General features: G+C 35.7%; 1 protein-coding gene across 1 annotated transcript in view; it reads right to left on the bottom strand.

Annotated features, from left to right (window-relative positions):
- Positions 1–24,585, bottom strand: part of LOC101888695 (ATP-binding cassette sub-family G member 1) — an 88,389-nt gene that overhangs the window by 23,725 nt on the left and 40,079 nt on the right. Inside the window, exon 2 of the mRNA XM_005179114.3 lies at positions 9,190–9,480. Within this exon, the coding sequence (XP_005179171.1) occupies positions 9,190–9,298 (109 nt within the window). The 5' untranslated portion in view covers positions 9,299–9,480. The remainder of the gene's footprint in view (positions 1–9,189; positions 9,481–24,585) is intronic.

The following is a 24,585-nucleotide window of genomic DNA, read 5'->3' as shown; positions in this document are numbered from 1 at the left end:
CGGTATTTTGATGATTTTAGCGACATTATTCACCGGAATTGTCTCAAAATTGGTATTTGAAATTCGTTATGGGAACTACAGTCTGTGACAGAAAATTGTCTGTGCGGGTCCAGGTCTTCGTATAGGCCCCATATATCAGTACCTCCCAATATTCGGTATTTTGACGATTTTAGGTACAATACCCACCGAAATTGTTTGAGATGTGGTATTTGAAGTTCGTAATAGATGCTACAGCCTGTGACAGAAAATTGTCTATGCTGGTCCAGGTCTTCGCACAGCTCCAATTTAACGGCACCTCCTTATATAAGATATTTTGATGATTTTAGCTACATTATTCACCGTTTATTTCAAGTTTCGAATTTGAATATGGTAATGTCTTATGACAAACTATGTATGTCCACGTCGTATAGACCCCAATATAACGGCTGAATTCGGTATTTTTAAAATTTTAACATAATTTTTTAAGGATTTTATTTTTTAAAAATTTCCAAATTCGTTGCAAATGGTGGAGGGTATTAAAAGTTCGGCCCGGCCGAACTTACTGCTTTTTAACTTGTTTTATCTCACTCCGTATATATTATTAATTTCAAGAGCGATAAATTACATCACACCCGGCATGTGCCGGTGCCATTATTTAATATCACATATGCATTTTTTGTGACATTGCAACTACAAATTGATCTCTTGCAGGTTTGAAACAACCACTTATTTGTCAGCCAAACACCAAGACCATTGAACTAAACCATACTACCTGCTTCGATGGAATAATAAATGTATGTGATTTACGTATCAACCCCTGAACATTTACAACCGATAATCGTATTAAAATCTTATTATTAGTTGTTATTTACATTGGCATTCAATGCGACCAATTATTATCGCTAATTTATTGAACTATTCAATTATTATTATTCAATCCGGGAATCTTAATAGGTATCTGTCTCTCTTGTCAACAAAACAAATTGCAAACAAGGGTTTCAATTCGCAAAGTGTGACTTGTGTCAAAGGCCGATCGATCGCAGTCTGTAATTTTCCACACATGACGAATATGAAAATAGATTGAATTTTAGTTACATTTAAATTAATTATCGTCTCAACGTTACAAACGATCGCCGCTGAAAATCCCACATTGTGATTACATAATCATTAGTTAGTAATTATTTACAGTTGACTGCCTTCTACTATGCAATTTTGTCAACAGTTTTGAGATTAATTCTAACGGCTTTCGTGAGATCTAGACAGTTATTAATGATAATAGAATGGGATCGCATGCGGCCATTGAGGGAAAATAATGATAAATAACAAGCTATAAACGAGGTTAAATTCGGTCAATCATGGCTATATGTTTTTTTTTTTTATAATTTGTAACAATTTGCTCTAATTGTTTCTGGATGTTGTTCGAAAGCTCCAAAGTCCAGTTAATGAGAGTGAGTTGGAAGAGAAATTTGAAAGTTGACTTTGCAAATTCTGCAATTTGAAATTCAGTCGCTGTCAACACTAGTTTTAAGCTTTTTTTTAAATTCACTCTTAAAAATCACCCTTTATTATATGTACAAATGGAGAGCGTATCACGAACCTTATGAACTTGGTATAAGTGAAATACTTAGTTCAAGCATAATTTTGGTGTGTTCCTTAAAGTGAGAATACATGAAATGCTTTTTTGACTGGATTAAGTCATCGCTGGCTTATTCGGAGAATAACAAAGGCCAAAATCGGAATGAGTCAACCTTAAACTCCTTTGTTCAATTACAAAGAAGCCAGTCAAAAAAGCGTTTATGTATTCGAGGATATATAAGCAGGTTAAAGTTGTTGCATTGTATATTAAGTGACGCATTATAAAAGAAATGTCAGAGGCGATATCGAATCCTTTATAATTTGACATAAATATTTCACGCCATGATGCCAAGCTGCTCATTAACGGTCGGGCCGAACTTTTAATACCCTCCACCATTTGTTAAAAATTTGGCAATTTTCAAAAAAAAAAAAAAAAAAAATAAATAAATAAATAAAATAAAATAATAATAAAAAAAAAAATAAATAAATAAAATAAAATAATAATAAAATCCGTTAAAAATTCTGTTAAAATCTTAAAAATACCGAATGCCTATACGACGACGTGGACCTGCATAGGCAAATTTTGTCCTAAGTTATTACAATATTTAAATGCGAAACTTGAAGAAAAATCTGTTTATAATGTCGCTTAAATCATCAAAATAACGAATATAGGGTATACGGTACCCTGAAGACGTGGACCTGCACAGACAATTTTCTGGCATGGGCTGAAGTATCCATTACGAACTTCAAATGCCAAATTTGGAACGATTCCGTTATATAATGTCGCTAAAATCATCAAAATACCGAATATCGGGGGGTACCGTTATATGGGGGCTATATGAAGACGTGGACCTACATGGACTTTTTTCTGTTTTATGCTGCAGTATCTATTACGAACTTCAAATACCAAATTTGGAACGATTCCGTTAAATAATGTCGCTGAAATCATCAAAATACCGAATATCGGGGGGTACCGTTATATGGGGGCTATATGAAGACGTGTACCTACATGCCCTATTTTCTGTTTCATGCTGCAGTATCTATTACGAACTTTTAATACCAAATATGGAACGATTCCGGTAACTAATGTCGCTAAAATCATCAAAATACCGAATATCGGGGAGTACCGTTATATGGGGGCTATACGAAGACGTTGACCTGCACAGATAATTTTCTGTCTTAGGCTGTAGTATCCATTTTGAACTTCAAATGCCAAATTTGAAACAATTCCGGTGAATAATGTCGCTAAAATCATCAAAATACCGAATATCGAGAGGTACCGTTATATGGGGGCTGTATGATAACGTGTACCTACATGGCCCATTTACGAACTCAACCTGCCTACTGGCAAAATATACATGTGTGCAAAATTTTAGCCTTCTATCTCAATTCGTTCGAAAGATAGCGTGATTACAACAGACAGACAGATGGAAATGGCTAAATCGTCTTAGAATTTTACGCTGATCAAGAATATATATATATACTTTGTTGGGTCTGACATGAGTATTTCGAGAAATTACAAACGGAATGACAAAATTAATATATGAAAATCGTATAAAAACAGTAAGGAAAAATCAAAACTCGGGCGGGCCGACTATATGATACTCTACACCACTATGCATATTTAGTAGAGCTCCCGTAACAAAATAATTATTTGAAGTAGAACATACCACATATCAACCTTTGGCTTTAGTGCAGTTACAATGTGGTTTCAGAGGAAAATAACAAATGGGAGGCATATCCAATTCTGAATTGATTGTCACTAACTTTGACGGAGACATTTTTATCTTTTACACCAAATAACATTGCTCTAGGGGGCATGACAGCACTTCGAAAAGGGTTATATTAAAATAAAGAAGTATCAGTCGGTTTTGCCGACAGATTTATTCCCCCAGCCTTGAGTTATGTTTATTCAAACTGTTGACCCTTTATGGGGGAGGTTATGAAGCAGTTGGCCAGTATTGACGAATTCGTATCTGACCTAAGACTGATATAAATATTACAACGTGCCAGATTTTTACTGTATCGACTACTTCCTTCACATTATATGAGATATATGCTAATTTTTAGAAAATGTTAACACATATATTCGTTCCAACTATTCCATTTTCACACCTCATCGAGCACAGACAAAAATATTGGTATGGGCAAAATTATAAGAAAATCGAACAGGCACATCCAATTTTATGCGAAATCATAATTACAATATTCATCTCAGATTTCTGGTTGAGGGAAATATCTAGATGCAGCCAATTGTTAAGAATTGCTGACTTATTTCGCAAGTTATGGTAGATAAAAGTATTGAAAATAGAGACCCTTTATGGATGAGGTACCAGAAGGGGTTGGCAGATATATATATATATCATCTTCACAACAGATCTTGAGTTAGTAAAAAAATTGGGTTGTGTGAAATTTGAAGAGAACCAGATGCTTATATTGGATTTTATGGTCTATTTTGGTTATTCAAAATGATCATCCTTTTGTGGGGGAGTTATCAAAAGAAATGGTCCGATCTCTACCATTTTTATGACAGATCTTGTGTTGATGGAAATATTGAGATGTACCAAGTCTGAATGGTCTCGGATGTTATTTTCGCGTTTTGTGAGCTTCACGAATATTCAGAATTTTAACACTTGTGGTGGAAGGAGTGGACTGATAATCAGATCTGATCTCACAACAGATCCTGTGTCTGTGAAATTTGAAGAGAGTTGGATGCTTATTCCGCCGTCTTTCAGCGTTTTGTTTATCGAAATCTTGAACACTTTGTGGGGGAGGTACCTGAAGAAATGGTGCGATCTCTACCATGATCTTTTGATGATGGAAATATTGAGATGTATCAAGTCTGAATGGAATCGGATGTTAAATTCGTGTTTTATGAGTTTCGTGTATATTTAAAATTTTGAGCCTTGTGTGTGTGTGTGTGTGGGGGGGGGGGGGGGGGGGGGTACTAGAAGGAGTGGGCCGATATATCCCATCTTCACATCAGACCGTGTGTTAATAAAACAAGTTAAAAAGTATCAGTCGGTATTGCCGCCAGAGATATACCCTCAGCCTATGTTCGATTATCTAATATATTTTGACTAGTGTTAAGGTTATTAAAACGTTTGACCCTCTATGGAGCAGATCCCGAAGGAATGGACCAATATTGCCCATTTCCTATCGGACCCAAAATATGATATAAATATTTCGACAGATGTGCCTGGAATCGGATGTTAATTTGGCGATTTATGAGCTTCATGGGTACTCAAAATTTCAATATTTTGTGGGGGAGGTACTTGATGGAGTGGACCGATATTGAACATTTTCACACCTGAACTAGCACTGACGCAAATATTAGGATTTGCAAAGTTGGAGCAAATTCGGATTATCCTTTCTCTTCTGTGCAAAAAATATATTTTATGAAAATTTCGACCTTTTGTGGGGGAGGTACCAGAAGGAGTGGACCGATATTGCCCATCTCCGAACTCGATCTAAGTTTGACAAAAATATTACGTTGTAGCCAATTTGGACCAAATCGGATACTCCCTTCGAGAGTTATCGTGCGCACCAGCCAGCCAGACAGACAGACAGACGGACGGACGGACGGACGGACATCGCTAGATCGACTCCAAATGTTCTGAAACGGATTTGGTCCAAAGAGACCTAGAGTCTAAAACCGTTATTTCGACTAGGCACGTTTTGGCCGTATCAAATGTTTTGCAAAGTTAGAGCAAAATCGGATTATCCTTTCTCTTTCTGTGCAGTAAATTATATTCTTTGAAAATGTTGAAATTTTGTGGGGGAGGTACCAGAAGGAGTGGACCGATATTGCCCATGTCCGAACTCGACCTAAGTTTGATAATAATATTTCGATGTACCAACTTTAGATCAGATCGGATACTCCCTTCGAGAGTTATCGTGCGCACCAGCCAGCCAGACAGGCGGACGGACGGACATCACTAGATCGACTCCAAATGTCCTGAAACGTATTTTATCCAAAGAGATATAGGGTCTAAAACCGTTGTTTTGATGACGCACGTTTTGACCGTATCAAATAATATATATACCCTCTCTAGCCACATGGCTGAGGGTATAAAAAAGCGTCTACATTGGGTCAGTAGTACTGGTGACAAAGTCAATAAATATTCACCAATGAAATTCCCTACAGGGAATATACTTGCTATACATATTTACTTCGACCCATTTTATGTCATTTTTATCCTATAATACTCCTTCCAACCTACTTCCCTTTGGAAAAATTTCATAATATCTATAAAAATGGCACATTTCACAATAATCGGTGTAATAGTTTTCCTTTCAATATCGTCTTACCGTGATGACTTGCCAGAAATGACAAAGAAACTTGACGAGATTAGCAGTAGCAGCAGCAGCAAAAAAAAATGTTAATGCGATTACAAAATTGATCCGCTTCATGCGAATTAGCAATAAAGAAACACATACACAACATATGCAAATTAGCAATAGAACAAATAACAAAAAAAAAAAAAAACGAAAGTAAAAATGTAAAGAAAAGTCCATATTCGACTTACATACAAATTTTAAGTTGACAAAAAGAAGGAGGTTTTTGTTTTTGTTCTGAAGATATTTCCTTCATTTGAAACAATGGGACGCTAACTAGAAGCACTCAAGTTCAAAACAGTATGTAAATTTTCCTCGATTGTGTCTTCTGTGCTGTCAATCGTAATAGGAACTTGTAACGTGGTTGGCAAATGTAACAAATGCTACGCCACCACGTTGGTGTCCTAGTTTACGTTCGGTGAATACTAAAATGCAAAATGCATTTGGAACGAAGCCATCTTTACAAAAAAAAAAAAAAAAAAAAAAAAAAAAAAAAAAATAACGACAGCGATAGTGTTTTGTTGTAATACGTCATTTTCTTATTGTTAAGAAAGTCACTGACCGGACTATTTCTATCTTGGGCATTAGGATTGACACTGGCAGGTGGGTGAGACATGTTTTGTTTATAGAAAAGGAAAGTAGAAGGTATATGTCATTTGGTACGGCCTAAAAGTGCCTTATCGAAATAACGGTTTTAGACCCCAGGCCTCTTTGGACCAAATCCGTTGCAGAACATTTGGATTCGATTTAGCAATGTCCGTCCGTCCGTCTGTCTGGCTAGATTATACGATTTCGTTTTTTTCCAAACTTGGTACACCGTAATATTATTATCAAACTTAGATCGAGTTGGGAGATGGGCAATATCGGTCTACTCCTTCCGGTACCTCCCTCACAAAGTGTCAAAATTATTATAGAAAATAATTTTCTGAACAGAAAAAGAAAGGATCATCCGATTTTGCTCAAACTTTGCATATTCTAATATTTGCATAAGTGCTAGGTCAGGCGGACAAATGGAAAATATCGGTCCACTCCATCAAGTATTCCATCAAGTACCTCCCCCACAAACTTTTGAATATTCATGAAGATAATAAAACGCAAAATTAACATCCGATTCCATTCAGACATTGTACATCTCAATATTTTCATAAACACAAGATCTGTATAAAGATGGTAGAGATCGGACCATTCCTTCTGGCACCACCCCCACAAAGGGTGAAAATTTTGAAAAATCAAACCAACCATAAAATCCGATATAAGCATCCGGTTCTCTTCAAATTACACATATCGCAATATGTTTATTAAACCTGGTATGAAGATGGGGTAAATCGGTCCACTCCTTCTGATACCTCCCGCACAAAGGGTGAAAATTGTGAATATCCATGAAGCTCCTAAAACGCAAAATTAGCAGCAAATTCTATTCAGACTTGGCACATCTCAATATTTCCATCAACATAAAAATGTTTTATAAAGACCGTAGAAATCGGACCATTCCTCCTGGTATCTCCCCCACAAAAGGGTCAAAAATTTGAATAACCAAAATGATCATTAAATCCGAAATAAGAATCCGGATCTCTTCAAATTACACATATCGCAATATTTTGATTAACCCAAGGTCTGGCGTGAAGGTGGGATATATCGGTCCACTCTTTCTGGTACCTCCCCCACAAAGGGGCAAAATTTTGAATAACCCAAACGATTATAAAATCCGAAATAAGCATGCCGTTCGCTTAATATTTCGCACATTCCATTATTTCTACTAACACAAAATCAGTTATAAAGATGGTAGAGATCGGACCATCCCTCCCGTACCTCCCCCACAAAGGGTCAACATTTTGAATAATCAAAACGATCATAAAATCGAAAATAAGTATCCGGTTCTCTTAAAATTCCGCGCATTGCAATATTTTTATTAACCGAAGGTCTGATGTGAAGATGGAATATATTCGTCCACTCCTTCCGGTACCTCCCCCACAAAGGGTCAAAATTCTGAATATCTATGAAGCACATAAAACGCGAAATTAACATCCGATTCCATTCAGTCTTGGTACATCTCAATATTTCCATCAACACTAGATCTGTTATAAAGATTTTAGAGATCGGACCATTCCTTCTGGTACCTCCCCCACAAAGGCTCTAAGTTTTGAATAACCAAAACGATCATAAAATCCGATATAAACATACGGTTCTCTTCAAATTTCAAACATCCCATTATTATACCCTCCACCATAGTATGGGGGGTATATTAATTTTATCATTCCGTTTGCAGAACATCGAAATATACATTTTGGACCCCACATAATAAATATATTCTTGATCAGAATAAAATTCTATCATTCGATTTAGCGATGTCCCTCCGTCTGTGGAAATCACTCTAGCTTTCGAACAAATTGGAGTAGGTTGATAAAATTTTACTCAAATGTATATTAGTCTGCAGGACTTTTGTCATTGAAAATGGGTCAAGTAGGCCTACGTTTTGATATGGCCCCCATATAAAGATACCTCCCTATTTTCGGTATTTTTGGTGATTTAAGCGATATTATTCACCAGAAGTGTTTCAAGTTTGGTATTTGAAGTTCGTAATGGATACTACAGTCTATGACAGAAAATTGTCTGTTCAGGTCCACGGCTTCGTATAACCCCCATATAACGGTACCTCCCCATATTCTGCATTTTGATGATTTTAGCGACATTATTCGCCGGAATTGTTTCAAATTTCGAATTTAGAGTTCCTAATAAATACAGCCTGCCTGTGACTGAAAATTTCCTACGCAGGTCCAGGTCTTCGTATAGCCCCCATATAACGGTACCTCTCCATATTCGGTATTTTGATTATTTTAGCTACATTATTGACCGGAACTGTTTTAAATTTCGTTGTTGAAGTTCGTAACAAGTACTACAGCCTGTGGCAGAAAATTGAAAACATGCAGGTCCAGCTCTTCGTACAGACCCATATATCAGTACCTCCCTATAATCTGTATTTTGGCGATTTTAGGTGCAATATTCACCGAAATTGTTAGAAATTTCATAGTTGAAGTTCCTAATAGATACTACAGCCTGTGACAAAAATCTGAAAAATGCAGGTCCACGTCTTCGTATAACCCCCATATAACGGTACCTCCCTATATTCGGTATTTTAATGATTTTAGTTACATTATTTACCGGAATTGTTTTAAAATTAGTATTTGAAGTTCGAAATCAGTACTACAACCTATGACAAAAAATTTCTTATGCAGATCCACGTCAATGTGTATATTTCTGTAAATGTGAATACTTTTTTTTATAAATATTCCTTCTTACCTTTTTGCTTTGGCACATTAACTTGATAGGTGAGATCTGTAAATTCGATGGGTATGCTGCGCACGGTATTGCTTTTCAGCATTTTACTTGTTTCCATTTCCAGTTCCATGGTGGGCTACGGAGTACTCGTTCAAACGATCACAGTCACAAAAATATTAATTTTTTTAATTTTTTTCCTAATGCTTCTGCAAGCAAAGAACTTCTACAGGCTTATGATTTTCCAACCGCAATCGGTGTTGTCATTCAGCAGATCGTTTTCAAATCAGTGCATATCACAGATTAGTTGCACAGCTACAAAAAGAGAAGACGAGAAACATGAATAATGGGAAATACAAAAGTCTCACAATCAATCTCAAGTTTACAACAATTATGACAATAAAACAACAACGACAACAACAATTTGCAATAAGAAACAAGTTAATTCTAAGCTGGCAACAATTTAATAGCTGCTTTTAAAAAAGAAACAACGTTGCAAAAAAAAACAAAAAAAAAAAGTAAAACATAAATGCCTGAAATAGTTGCGAATGACCTTAACATTGAAAATTCTGGCCGAGTGCAAAGCGTGTATTCGTAGCGGTAAAACGTGATTTCACTAATTGGTCAATTCGAGGCGGGTATGTGACCGCAGCTGATTATATATTGCAGCGCACAGTGGGTAGAAATGGAAGGCAAGTAAATTTACTTGTTTTTGTGTTAAAAAAGTCTGCAAAAAGGTCTTCTAAGGTCGTCTACCCACAGATAAGCGAAAAATTAACTACGTCCATAGAAGACCTATCAGAGCTTCCCTAGACGTTCTGAGGATGGGGTTTTTGAATATCTATCTATTGGCCTTTAAAATGTCCTGGTTAAAAGATTACTCAAATCGGTCTTGTATAGGGAGATATTATGAGAGAGTCTATAAAAACATCAAATGCTGAAAAACCCCATGAGTTATGACCTTTTATGGGGGAGGTACCAGAAGTAATGGTTCGATCTATACCATCTTTATAACAGATCTTGTGTTGATGGAAATATTGTGATGTGTGTAAATTGAAGAGAACCGGATGGTTATTTCGAATTTTTTTAATCACTTTGTTTATTCAAAATTATGACCCTTTGTGGTGAAGGTACCAGCAGGTATGGTCCGATCTCTACCATCTTTACAATAGATCTTGTGTTGATAATGATATGTGCCAAATCTGAATGGAATCGGATGTTAATTTCGCGTTGTATGAGCTTCATAAAGGTTCAAAATATTGACCCTAGGTGGGGTAGGCACCAGACGGAGATTGCCGATATATTTCATTTTTACAGCAGACATGGTGTTAGTTAAAATAATGGCATTTGTGAAATTTGAAGAGATCCGGATGCCTATTTCGGTATTTATAACCGTTTAGGTTATTCAAAACTTTGACCATTTGTGGGGGAGGTACCAGAAGGAATGGTCCGATCCCTATCATCTCAATAACAGATCTTGTGTTGATGGAAATATTGAGATGTGCAAAGTCTGAACGGAATCGCATGTTAATTTCGCCTTTTATGAGCTACATTGGGTATTCAAAATATTGACCCTTTGTGGGGGAGGTACCGGAAGGAGTGGACCGATACATTCCATCTTCACAGCAAATCTTGTGTTAGTAGAAATAATGGCATCTGTGAAATTTGAAGAGAACCGGATGCTTATTTCGGTTTTTATTATCGTTTTGTTTTTTCAAAATTTTGACCCTTTGTGGGAAGCACCACCAGAGGAATGATCCGATTTCTACCACCTTTATAACAGATCTTGTGTTGGTGGAAATATTGAGATGTACCAAGTATGAATGGAATCGGATATTAATTTCGTGTCTTATGAGCTTCATATATATTTAAAACTTTGATCCTTTGTGAGGGAGGTACCAGAAGGAGTGGACCGATATATTCCATCTTCATAGCAGATCTTGTGTTAGTAGAAATAATGGGATGTGTGAAATTTGAAGAGAACCGGATGCTAATTTCGGATTTTATGATCGTTTTGGTTATTCAAAATTTTGACGCTTTGTGGTTGAGGTACCAGCAGGAATGGTCCGATCTTCACCATCTTTACAACAGATCTTGCGTTGATGGAAATAATGAGATGTTCCAAATCTGAATGGAATCGGATATCAATTTCGTGTTTTATGAGCTTCATTGACATTCAAAATTTTGATCCTTTGTGGGGGAGGTATCAGAAGGAGGGGACCGATACATTCCATCTTCACATCAGACCTTGAGTTAATAAAAATATTGTGATGTGTGTTAATTATAGAGAACCGGATCCTTTTTTTCGGATTTTATGATCGTTTCTGTTATTCTAGATTGTAACCCTTTGTGGGGGAGGTACCAGCAGGAATGGTCTGATCTCTACCATCTTTATGACAGATCTTGCGTTGTTGGAAATAATGAGATGTGCCAAATCTGAATATAATCGGATATTAATTTCGTGTTCTATGAGCTTCAGTAATATTCAAAATATTAACCCTTTGTGGGGGAGGTACCAGAAGGAGTGGACCGATACATTCCACCTATACAGCAGATGTTGTGTTAGTAGAAATAATGGGATGTGTAAAATTTGAAGAGAACCGGATGCCTATTTCGTATTTTATGATCGTTTTGGTTATTCAAAATTTTGACCCTTTGTGGGGGAGGTACCAGAAGAAGTGGACCGATACATTCCTACTTTATAACAGATCTGATGTTGATGGAAATATTGAGATGTGCCAAGTGTGAATGGAATCGGGTGTTAATTTCGCCTTTTATGAGCTACATGGGTATTCAAAATTTTGACCCTTTGTGGGGTAGGTGCCAGAAAGAGTAAACAGATATCTTCCATGTTCACACCAGATCTTGGGTTATTAAAAATATTGTGATGTGTGTAACTTGAAGACATCCGACATTTACATAAAATTTTATAAGAGTAATAATTATTCAAAATTTTGACACTTTGTGGGGGAGTTACTTGATGGAGTGGGCCGATATTGTCCATTTTCGCACCTGACCTGGCACTGATGTAAATATTATGATATGCAAAGTTGGAGCAAACTTGGATTATCCTTTCTCTTTCTGTGCAGTAAAATATTTATTTTGAAAATTTCGTCCTTTTGTGGGGAGTTACCAGAATGAGTGGACCGATATTGACCATCTCCGAATTTAATCTTAGTTTAATAATAATATTACGATGTACCAAGTTTGGATCAAATCGGATACTCCCTTCAAGTATTATCGTGTGCAACAGCAAACCAGACGTACATCGCCAGATCGACTTCAAATGTCCCGAAACGGATTTGGTTCAAAGAGACCTAGGGTCTAAAACCCTTACTTCGATGAGGCACGTTTTGGCCATATCAAGTGATATATACCCTCTCTAGCGATATGGCTAAGGCTATAATTATCACATGTCTCATATAAAGTGAAGGAATGAACCAAAATAGTCCAAACCCGGCACGTCGCAATATTTATATCATAGGTATTTAGGTCCGATACAAAATGGACAATATTGGCCCATTCCTTCGGAATTTACTCCATAGGAGACAACCATTTAAATAATCATAACAGAAGTCAAAATGTAGTTAAATCATCGAATATTGGCTGAGGCCTCTTTACTCCACTGTGCATGGCTAATTTTGTCCATTTGCCCAAAGCACGTACAATTATTCACTCAGCTCAGTTGTGTGAGACATTTAGTCTGTCTATATGGCATCCACAAACGGTGAGTACGTGTGTGTGTGTGTGTGTGTGCGGCAGTTAGGTTGATTGCTTTGCCAAAATAATTGAATCTTATCGGAATTTGAAGATCAAACATAAATGTTTCTTATAACTCAAAACATATGAGTAAGGAATTCACTGGGGCCAAAGCGATTCATTAGCACCTTTGAGCTGCTAATGAATATTATCGCAACGACGTGTTCTACGGAAAATATACCTATGAATAGAAATGCGTGAATGATTTTTTTCTAGATTTATCCAAAAATCAATACATCTGCGATATTTTTGTTTGGATAATAAATAAAAGGAAATATTTTGGAAGTGGGGGACGACCTAGATATCACAACAATGGTTTACATTCTTTCGATCGTATTCATTTTCATTTTGAAAAATAAATTCTTTTAGAAGTTATGAAGTCCACATGATAATATAGCTATTATCTTTTGGCAAACACTGGTTTAAACAGCTAAGGCACATTACGTCTTAGTGACCCCGGGGATCGGAATTAGATTTTCCTTTACCTGCACATTCAGCTGCGTTCTCATCTCCACAAACCATTTTGGAAAGAGTGCAGTCGTTGCTCAGGTGGCGGATATTTTCATATTCCTCGCGTGGAAGTAAATCCAGGGGTAAGATCCACGAGATAGGTGTTCAACCGGCGCTTGTTCCGGAATCCCATGTACAACTGGCGTCCCATATCTCTGGACCCGAAAAGGGTATAAGCACAAATTGTAGGATTTTTTTAAAGGTAAGAGTGTCAGCTATAATTTGTTGACCCTCAATATGGCCTCTTTTTCGACTTTTTGGAGGTTTTATAAAATATTCGGGCCCAAAAATCGATAATTTGGCTATAACTTCCGAACCGCTTTAAATAACCCCATCATGTGACCACTTGTTGAATAGATATTTTCATAAGCCTATATTGTCAATATCGGGTAAGTGGATCCGGGTCAGCGGGAAATTCTAAGTCGATTTTGCCCTGTCCATGCGTACGTCTGTTGTAATTTCGTTAGAGTCAAAACAAATAAGGATGGTAAGCTAAAATTTTGCGCAAATTAGTCATTTGTCTGTAGGCACGTTGAGTTCGAAGATGGGCTACATCGATCTACGATATCGTATAGCCTCCATATAACGGTACCTCCCGATATTCGGTATTTTCATGGTTGTAGCCAAATTTTTCAATGAAATTCTCTGAAATTCTACACAAGGAATTCTTCGTGACTACGTAACCACCTGAAAGAGAATTGTCGATATAGGTCCTCGATATACGATATCCCCCATATCACGGTACCTCCCTATATTCGTTATTTCGATGATTTTATTCACATTTTTCAACGGAATTGTCCGAAAATAAACACAAGTATTTCCTTTTGAGTACTTTAACCCCTGGAAACAGGAACCTCCCTATATTCGGTATTTTGATGATTTTAGCTACCTTTTTCAATGGAATTGTCTAAAAATCGATACTAGAAGTTCTTTCTAAGAACTACAACGATACCCCCGATATCCGGTATATTGATGATTTAAGCTACATTATTCACCGGAAATGTTTGAATTTTTGTATTTAAAGTTCGTAATGGATACTACAGCCTAAGACAGAAAATTGTCTGTCCCGACATTTGGCATTTTGATGATTTTAGCGACATTATTCACCGGATTTGTTTCAAATTCGGTATTTAAAGTTCGTAACGGATACTACAGCATGTGGCAAAAAATTGCATATGAAGTCCCAGGTCTTCGTATAGCCCCAATATATCGGTACCTCCCTATATGCGGTATTTTAATGATTTTAGCTACATTATTTACCGGAATTGTTTCAAATTTGGTATTTAAAGTTCATAACGGGTACTACAGCCTGTAGCGGTAAATTACCTATGCAGATCAATAGACCCATACAACGGTACCTCCGATATTCAGTATTTTAATGATTTCAGCGACATTATTCATCAGAATTGTTTCCATTTTTGTATTCAAAATTCCTAATAGGTACTGTAGCCTGTGACAGAAAATTGCCTATGCAGGTCCAGGTCTTCGTATAGCTCCCATTTAAAGGTGCCTGCCTATATTTGGCATTTTGCTGGTTTCAGCGACATTATTCACCGGAATTGTTTCTAAATTTCATATTTGAAGTTCCTAATGGGTACTACAGCCTGTGACAGAAAATTGTTTATGCAGGTCCAGGTTTTCGTATAGTCCCCAATATAACTGTTTTATTTGGTATTTTTAAGATTTTAACTGAATTTTTAACGGATTTATTTATTTATTTTTTTTTTTTTTTGTAAATTTCCAAATTCGTTCCAAACGGTAAAAGGTATTTAAATTTCAGCCAGGTCGATGATTTATTTAGGAAAAAAATCCTCTTAAATCCACCATAATTCGTACTGAGAACATTTTCCAGGTAAGAATTTGCAAACTCTCAGTAACTCAACTGTTTAATAATGCTCTCTTACCACCTCTCATTCATTGAACTTTAGGGTTATCGAGCAACATTTGGTTATATTATTCGTTTTTCGCACCCAATAATAAAAACAATTACTATATTAATAATAATTAAGTATATATTTAAAATAATGATATTAAATGACTTCTTCCTCAAATTAACAAAAAGCAATTAAACCCTTTATTTTATGACGGAGGTTAAAAAAACTATAAAAAATAAATAAAATATATAAATTAAATATTTTTAATATTTTTAAGTATGTTTTTTGTTTCCGACTACTTTCTAAAGTTTTATTCGCCATTTGACAGTTATAAACGATATTTTACAAAACAAAAATTGTGATTGACGTGTGAGATCTGACAAATGCATATGTCGCCACTTTAACTTATTAACATTTATTGCAATTGCAATTCAAATAAATTCAATAAAATGTAAAATAATTAATAAACACATATATATTAATGCCTACAAAATGTAATTATGTATGCGTATATTGGCATATTGACAGCTGACTGCAAAACAAGAATACAAAAAAAAAAAACATAAAGTTCGGTCGGGTCGAACATTTAATACCCTCCACCTTTGGGTAAAGAAAATATGTTTTTATAAAAATATCTAAATTCAAACGTGTTCCACTTTAAGCTACAAATTCCTGTAAGACCGTTTGGATAAGGCTGTTAGACTTTTCAAAAAAAAAAAAAAACATAAAATGGGTGAGGCCGTTGTATGGGGGCCATACCAAAACGAGAACCTCCATAGACAATTTTATACTTCAAGGATTATCATCTACCAAATTGTCTTAAATATTAAATTTCAAACATTTTGTGGATAAATGTGACTAAGATTATCGAAATACCGAATATCCGTGGATATCGTTATAGGAGCGTTCCAGGAAAACGTAGACTTAAATTTTCAATGTTCCGCCACAGGTATTGGAACCTATTATGACCTACAAATACGAATTTTTAGACAAATCCGTGGAAAAAATGTGGCCATTGTGTGGGGGCTATACGAAAACGTGGACCTATACATACAATATTTCGCCACCGGAGATATAACCCATTATGACCTACAAATACCAATTTTTAGACAAATCTGTTGAGAAATGTTGCAGAAATCATCAAAATACCGAATATCGGAAGGTACCGTTATACAAAAACGTGGACATATACGTACAATGTTTCAATAGCGGAGCAAGAATCCATAACGACCTACAAATACCAATTTTTAGACAAATCCTTGAAAAAATGCGGCGAAACTCACCGAATATGGGGAGGTACCGTTATATGGGGGCCATACAAAAACGTGGACCTATACATACTATGTTCCGCCACAGGAACTAGAACCCATTACGAAGTACTAATACCAATTTTTGGACAAATATGTGGAAAAATGTGGCAAAAATACCGAACATCGGGTGGGACTGTTATATGGGGGTGTACCAAAACGTGCACCTATACATACAATATTTCGCCACCGGAGCTAGAACCCATTATGACCAACAAATACCAATTTTTAGACAAACCCATGAAAAAATGTGGCAAAAATCATCAAAATACCGAATATCGGGAGATACCGTTATATGGGGGCTATACCAAAACGTGGACCTATACATGCAATGTTTCGCCACCAGAGCTAGAACTCTCTATGACCAACAAATACCAATTTTTATAAACAAAATCCATGAAAAAATGCGGCAAAAATCATCACCGGATATCGGGAGGTATCGTTATATGGGGACTATACCAAAACGTAGACCGATATATCTCATTTTCAATACCAACAATCCTAGACACAATACAAATTGTTCTGCGACGAATATTTAGAGATATTAGGTCCCAAAATTCATTCCATTTGGGCTAATATTAGCCGTTATTTGTACAACAAACCTGAAATCGGATTAAAAATATATATGGGAGCTATATCCAAATCTGAACCGATCTCGACAAAATTTGGTAGAGATATTTCTGGGCTGTATCTGATATCTGGTACCAAATATAATTGTTGTCGAAACCATATTACGAATGTGAGGACTGAAACCCCCAAATCGGATGAAACATATATAAGGGAGCTATAGCTATATATGAACCGATTTTCACCAAATTTGATGTACTTGCTGCTAGACTGAATTCGGTCGAATGTGTCAAAATTCAGTTAATTTGGACTGATATTGGCCATTTGGTGCACAATTAACCCGAAATCGGTTGAAGACATATGTGGGAGCTATATCCAAATCTGACCCGATCTTGATGAAATTTGGCAGAGGTATTTCGGGTCTGCATTTGATGTCTGGCACCAAATATCATTCTTGTAGAGTGCATATTACGCATGTGAGGGTCTTAAAACCCCAAATCGGATGAAACATATATATGGGAGCTATAGCTATATCTGAACCGATTTTCACCAAATTTAATGTACTTGCTGCTAGACTGAATTCGGTCGGATGTGCCAAAATTCATGTCATTTGGACTGATATTGGCCATTTTGGGGCACAATTAACCCGAAATTGTTTGAAGATATATACATGGGAGTTGTATCCAAATCTGAACCGATCTTGATAAAAATTTGCAGAGGTATTTCTGATGTCCGGTACCAAATATCATTCTTCTGGAGTGCATATTAGGAATGTGAGGTTCTGAAAACCCCGAATAAGGTGAAAAATATATATAGGAGCTAAAACTATATCTGAACCGATTTTCTCCAAATTCGATGCACTTGCTTCTACACTAAATTCGGTCGGATGTGCCAAAATTCAGGTCATGTGGACTTATATTGACGATTTGGTGCACAATTAACCCGAAATCTGTGGAAGGCATATGTGGGTGTTATATCTAAATTTGAACCAATTCTCACCAAATTTCAATAGGGTTCGTCATTTGGTCAAAAACATATTGTTTGGAAAATTTCATCTCAATCGGATATTATATGCGACCTGCATTTTGTTCACAAAAATACATGGGTGCACTGACATGCATAAATCGACTCAGAGTGTGATTCTATGAAGATCCTCAAAAGTAACTACGGGTCTTTCTCGCGTCCTTCTCCATGTTACAAACAAATGCACAAAGACATAATACCCTGAGCACAGTGTGGTGTAGGGTGCAATTAAAGTACATTGATATGCCATTAAGAATTCAATGACTTGTCCTGCAAGTGTTCAACTTATGTTACCTTTCTACCTTTTCCTTATATAATAAATATCCGCACTTTAATGATATGGGTTCATGTAACTTAGTTTGCCTGGCATTTCAAATCGAATGGAAAAATACCACTTGCACAAATGTCTTTTCTTCAAGGGGAAAATGCGCCTGCCATCTAACCAACCATCCATCCATCCATCCGTGCCATCGAACATGCCTTCTTCTGCTATATTTTCCCATAGTTTGTTTGTTGGCCACAAGTGGAAATGTTTCTTTTGGTGGTTGTCCATAACAAAAGATTTCATCAGAAAAGGAGGGAGGTCACATTCAATTGTCATACGCATACATACATATTTATTTATGTGAGTATGAGTTATGACTTAATATAAGTACTTATATTACGTCTATATGTGAACATATTTATGTATGTCTTTAAATTTCATATCTTTGCTCTACTTAAACTTGGTAATACTGCTCCATTTTTAGTTACATACATACATACATTGTGAAAAGGTCAGGTCATTGTGGCGTCATTTCATCACATAAGAAAACATACTGACATACTTTTTTTTCTTTTTTGTATGTATGTATGTAGGTATGTATGTATGCATAATTTGCTTGTGCGCTTTCCACAACTAGACGACGGAAATGTCTAGGTTTTGAAAACGCTGGAACACTGTTTCTTAACATGACACTCAATTTTTTTTTTTGATTCCTCACCTCCTCCCCGACGATGAAAAGTGAAACCTTGTTTATTTTCTTACTCAGCAAAAACATTGAAGTTTAAATTTGCCCTGTCATTACCATAAAACTGTTGACAAATCTCCATTGCAATGCCATCCAATGACAATCAAAAAAAAAAAAACAATGCAAAATTTTGAATTTTTTTATAGAAATTAAATTCATATGTATTTTGAATTGAAGGCGAAATGTAACATATTTCCCCAAGGGGGTTCGGAACCAAAATTCAGAACATTTATATATTTTTTCAAGGATCTTCTTAAATATGGTTAAGAAGCTAAATTCATGTCAAATAAATTTTGTTAAATTTAACTGAATATAACCAGATTCCCATCTCTGATTTATGTATATCCAATGGATTAATGAATATACATTTTGCAATTAGATGTTGATATAGGCTTAATTTTGAAGAAAAAAATACATTTGGAACGAATTTGGAAATTTTCCAAATAAAAAATCCGTTAAAAATTGTATTAAAATTTTAAAAAATACCGTATGTGGCTACTATATTGGGGTCTATACGTAGACGTGGACCTGCATAGGCAACTTTACAATTTTTGCCATTACAATTTTCAAATACGAAACTTCAAAAAAAAAAAAAAAAACGGTGAGTAATGTAGCTAAAATCCGAATATGGAGGCGTGGACCTACACAGACAATATCCGTTACGAACTTCAAATACCAAATTTGAAATATTTTCGGTGAATAATGTAGCATAAATCACCAAAATACCGAATATCGGGAGGTAGCGTTATATGAGGGCTATAGGAAGTCGTGATACCCTACACCACTTTGCTAATTTAGTAGAGCTGCGCATAACAATTAGTTCAAAGGACTAAATATGCCGGAGCATTTGCGTCTTTTAAATTCGGACTTGTATTGCCCATTTGGTGCACAATTAATTTGAATTCGGATAAAAATATATATGGGAGCTATATTCAAATCCGAACCGATTTCGATAAAATTTGGCAAAGATATTTCTGAGCTGGAATTGATATATTCCCCTGAATATCGTTGTTACGGAGTGCATATTACGGCTGTGGGTAACAAATACAATAAATCGGATGAACAATATATATGGGAGCTATAGCTATATCTGAACCGATCTTCACCAAATTTGACATACTAGCTTCTAGTCTCAATTCGGCCGTAAGTGCCAAATTTCATCCAATTTGGGCAAATATTAGACGTTTAGTGCACAATCCAAGGTAAATCGGACGAAGTTATATATGGGAGATATATCCAAATCTGAACCGATCTCGATAAAATTTAGCAAATGTATTTCTGAGCTGTATTTGATATATTCCCCCAAATATTCTTGTTACAGAGTGCATATTACTGCGGCTGCGGAGGACAAAAATAACAAATCGGATGAACAATATATATGGGAGCTATAGCTATATCTGAACCGATTTCGATAAAATTTGGCAAACTTATTTCCAGGCCTAATTTGGTTGTATGTGCAAAATTCCGTACTATTCGGGCTGATATTACACGTTTGGTGCACAATAAAAGGCAAATCGGACGAAGATATATATGGGAGCTATATCTAAGTTTTTACCGATTATCTCCAATTTTAATAGGGTTCGTCCTTGGGCCAAACAAATGTTGTTTGCAAAATTTCATCTCAATCGGATAACAAATGCGACCTGCATTTTGTTCACAAGAAGGTTCGGAACCAAAATTCTAAAAATTTATGCATTTTTTTAAGGTTCCTCAAATAAATCTTGTCAAATCTCTGATTTATGTATATCCAATGGATTTATGAATATACATTTTGACAATTAGATGGCCTATATCAAGCCTAATTTTGAAGAAAAAAAACAACATTTGGAACGAATTTAAAAATTTTCAAAATAAAAAAAATCCGTTAAAAATTCTGTTAAAATCTCAAAAATACCAAATATAGCCGCTATTTTGGGGTATATTCAAAGAGGTAGGCAACTTTTGTCATAAGCCATTACAATATTCAAATGCGAAACTTGAAAAATAAATTCGGTGAATAATGTAGCTAAAATAATCAAAATACCGAATACGGAGGCGTGGACGTCTTCGTATAGTCCCCATATAACGACACCACCCGATATTCGGTATTTTAATGATTTTAGCGACATTTTTCACCGGAATTGTTTCAAATTTGGTATTTTAAGTTCGTAATGGATGCTACAGTCTATGACAGAAAATTGTCTTTTTAGGTCCACGTCTTCGTATAGTCCCCATTTACTTGTACCTTCCTATTTTCGGTATTTTGATGATTTTAGTATCATCATTTGATCATTTGAATATTGCAGTGGCTTATGAAAAAAGTTGCCTATGCAGGTCCACGTCGTCGTATAGACCCCAATATAACGGCTATATTTTTTTAAATTTGAACAGAATTTATAAACGATTCTATTTTTTGAAAAATGCCAAAATCGTTCCCAATGGATTTCCAAAGTCGGAGCAAAATCCGATTATCCTTTCTCTTTCTGTGAAGGAGTGGACCGATATTGTCCATATCCGAACTCGATCTAAGTTTGACAAAAATATTTCGATGTTATCGTGCGGACCAGCCAGACAGACAGACGACGAGCGGACATCGCAAGATCGACACCAAATTACCTGAAACGGATTTGATCCAAAGAGACCTTGGGGCTAAAACCGTTATTTCGATGAGGCACGTTTTGGCCGTATCAAATGATATATACCCTCTCCAGCCATATGACTGAGGGTATAAACACATCTTTCAAGTCGATTTATGCATGTCACTCCGTCCATCCGCCTGTGTATGTATTTTTGTGAACAAAATTCAGGTCGCATTTATTATTTTCCAAACCATATTTGTTTGACCCTAGGACGAACCTTTTTGAAATTGGTTGGAATCGGTTCAATTTAGATATAGCTCCGATTTCGGGTTAATTGTGCATCAAATGGTCAATGTCAGCCCACACGACCTGAATTTTGGAATTTTTAGAAGCAAGTACATCAAATTTAGTGAAAATTGGATCAGATATAGCCATATGTTTTATGTTTTATCCGATTTAGTGTTTAAGTCCCTCACGTACGTAAAGAGCACTTCACAACAATGCCAGATTTTATCAAGATCGGTTCAGATTTGGATATAGCTCCCATACATATATTTTCAATCGATTTTAGGTTAATAGTACACGAAATGGTCAATATCAGTCCTGAATTTTGGTATATGAGACCGAATTCAGTCTAAAAGCTAATACATCGAATTCGGAGAAAATCGCTTCAGATATAACTATAGATCCCATATAAGATTCTACTCGATTTGGCATTTAAGTCCCTCACATTCGTAATAACTACCCCACAAGAATGATGTTTGGCATAAGATATCACATATAGCCCAGAAATACCTCTGCCAAATTGTTTCATCCGATTTGGCGTTTTAAGTCCTCACAAGGGTAATATATACTCCACAACAATTATATTTGATACCAGACATCAGATACAGTTCGAAAATAATTCTGCCAAATATTATCGAGGTAGGTTCAGATTTTTATATTCCTACTTGCATCCGATTTTACGGTTATTGTTCACCATATAAGTAATATCAGCCCAAATTGAATAGATGTTTTCATATTCAACCGAATTTTTCCATCTGGTGAAACTCGGTCCGGTATATCTATTGTTCCAATAAATGTTATTTTGTATCAAAGGTTTAAAAGCCTTCGTCAAATTTGTTGAAAATCGATTCAGAGTTGAATATAGTTCCAAATTGTGGCTACTTTAAAGCCATGATTCGCATTCAAAAAGACGTTCATAGTTGATATGATCTACTCCATATTGATTCCCAATATAACCTTTTTTGTTATGGGAGCTCTATTATATACGCATAGTAGTGTATGGTATCATACAGTCGGCCCCACCCACCTTTTGACCTTTCTTTATTGGTTTTTTATTTTCTTTCAAAACTTGCCATAATCGTAAACTTTTTTGAGATTCGTCCTCATGAATAGGGTCATCATAATTCTAGTGCCGCAATAATCTGTGCCACTGAACTTATTCCGCTTCATGGTGAAGCAACGGTTATTAATTTGCAAACGTGTGCATGACAGCCGATATTCCGACCACAATGTCACAATGATTTTCAGAAATACCTCAAACAACAATAAAAACCGCATTGCTTTCCAGCTGACACATTTATGTATTTTTTTTTTTTTTTTTTTTGATTCTCAACACACACACTTCGAATCGGAACTACATTTGTCGTTATAGAATAAAATATGTTTTGGAATTTTGTAAACTATTGCAATAAATGTCGATTTTAACGATTAGAGCTTTGCGATAGGATAGTTTAAGTCAATTTGATTTAGAGATACATTCAAACATGTGCAATTAATAAAACGTTTCAGAGAATTTATTATTAAATTATATTTAATTCGACAATTAAATATTATAATATGACAAATTTGAATTAATTTCAATAAAAAACCCCACAAAGCTGTTATGTGGAAAAATGGAAAATATGGAATAATTGAGGGCGAGAGAAATTGAAATATTAATGCGTGTAGAGATCGAGGACATTGAGGAGTATTGACCTTTTGAATCAGGTGTAGAATTTTCGTAAACCATAAGCTTATATTTAAAGACGGATTCGGACCGAAGTAATTCTGGATAAAAATTAAAACGTATTAGGAAAATGAATCCTGATAATGAGGATAACTTTTAAAACGAAGTGTTTCTCACAAGATAATAGCTAAAAATCCAGATCAGATTATGTTAGTCTACCTCCAGTAGAATTATTTAATTGACATCATTGCCAAAGAAAATACAACTATGCGACAAACTAGGAGTGTCCGTTTACTCGATAATTTGTACAAATATTTAGTGGAAGCTGTTCTTTTACCTAAAAGTCCAGTACGTGAGAGCGAAATGAGAGAGTCATTTTGACATTTGAGTTACTGGGAAAATTTCTCCCGGAAGAATTATCCACTAAATGCTAGGAACACAATTGGAGCGAACGACGAATTTTTTCGCGGCGTATGTTCGTCGTCAAGAATAAAACACATATGTGTATATGGAAGTGCACACAATCACGGCACCGGCGAAAATTTCGTCGGTCGCCGCGAACTCAATTAGCTTTATTTCTATTTCATACGCCGGCGACCGGCGAACAAAACAGTACAAGGTGGCCATACTTGTACGAATTTTATGTGTTTTAGTAAATAAAGTTACTTTTTACTTTAAAATTTGTTATGGTCACTCTACTATCTGTTACTCGTATAAAAAAAACATAATTAATTTGTTTATTTATTTGTGTACTTGCGCCTGAGTGAAGATGGATATCAGTGAATTTATAATAGTGAAATTATAATAGAGAACGTAAAGAATTATGTGTTCTTGTATAATTCATTGTAGTCAACAAATGAG

Source organism: Musca domestica, unplaced genomic scaffold (genome assembly GCF_030504385.1).
Source record: "Musca domestica strain aabys unplaced genomic scaffold, Musca_domestica.polishedcontigs.V.1.1 3, whole genome shotgun sequence".
NCBI lineage: Eukaryota > Metazoa > Arthropoda > Insecta > Diptera > Muscidae > Musca > Musca domestica.
The sequence above is the reverse complement of the archived record's forward strand: the minus strand, read 5'-3'. Positions and strand labels throughout refer to the sequence as shown.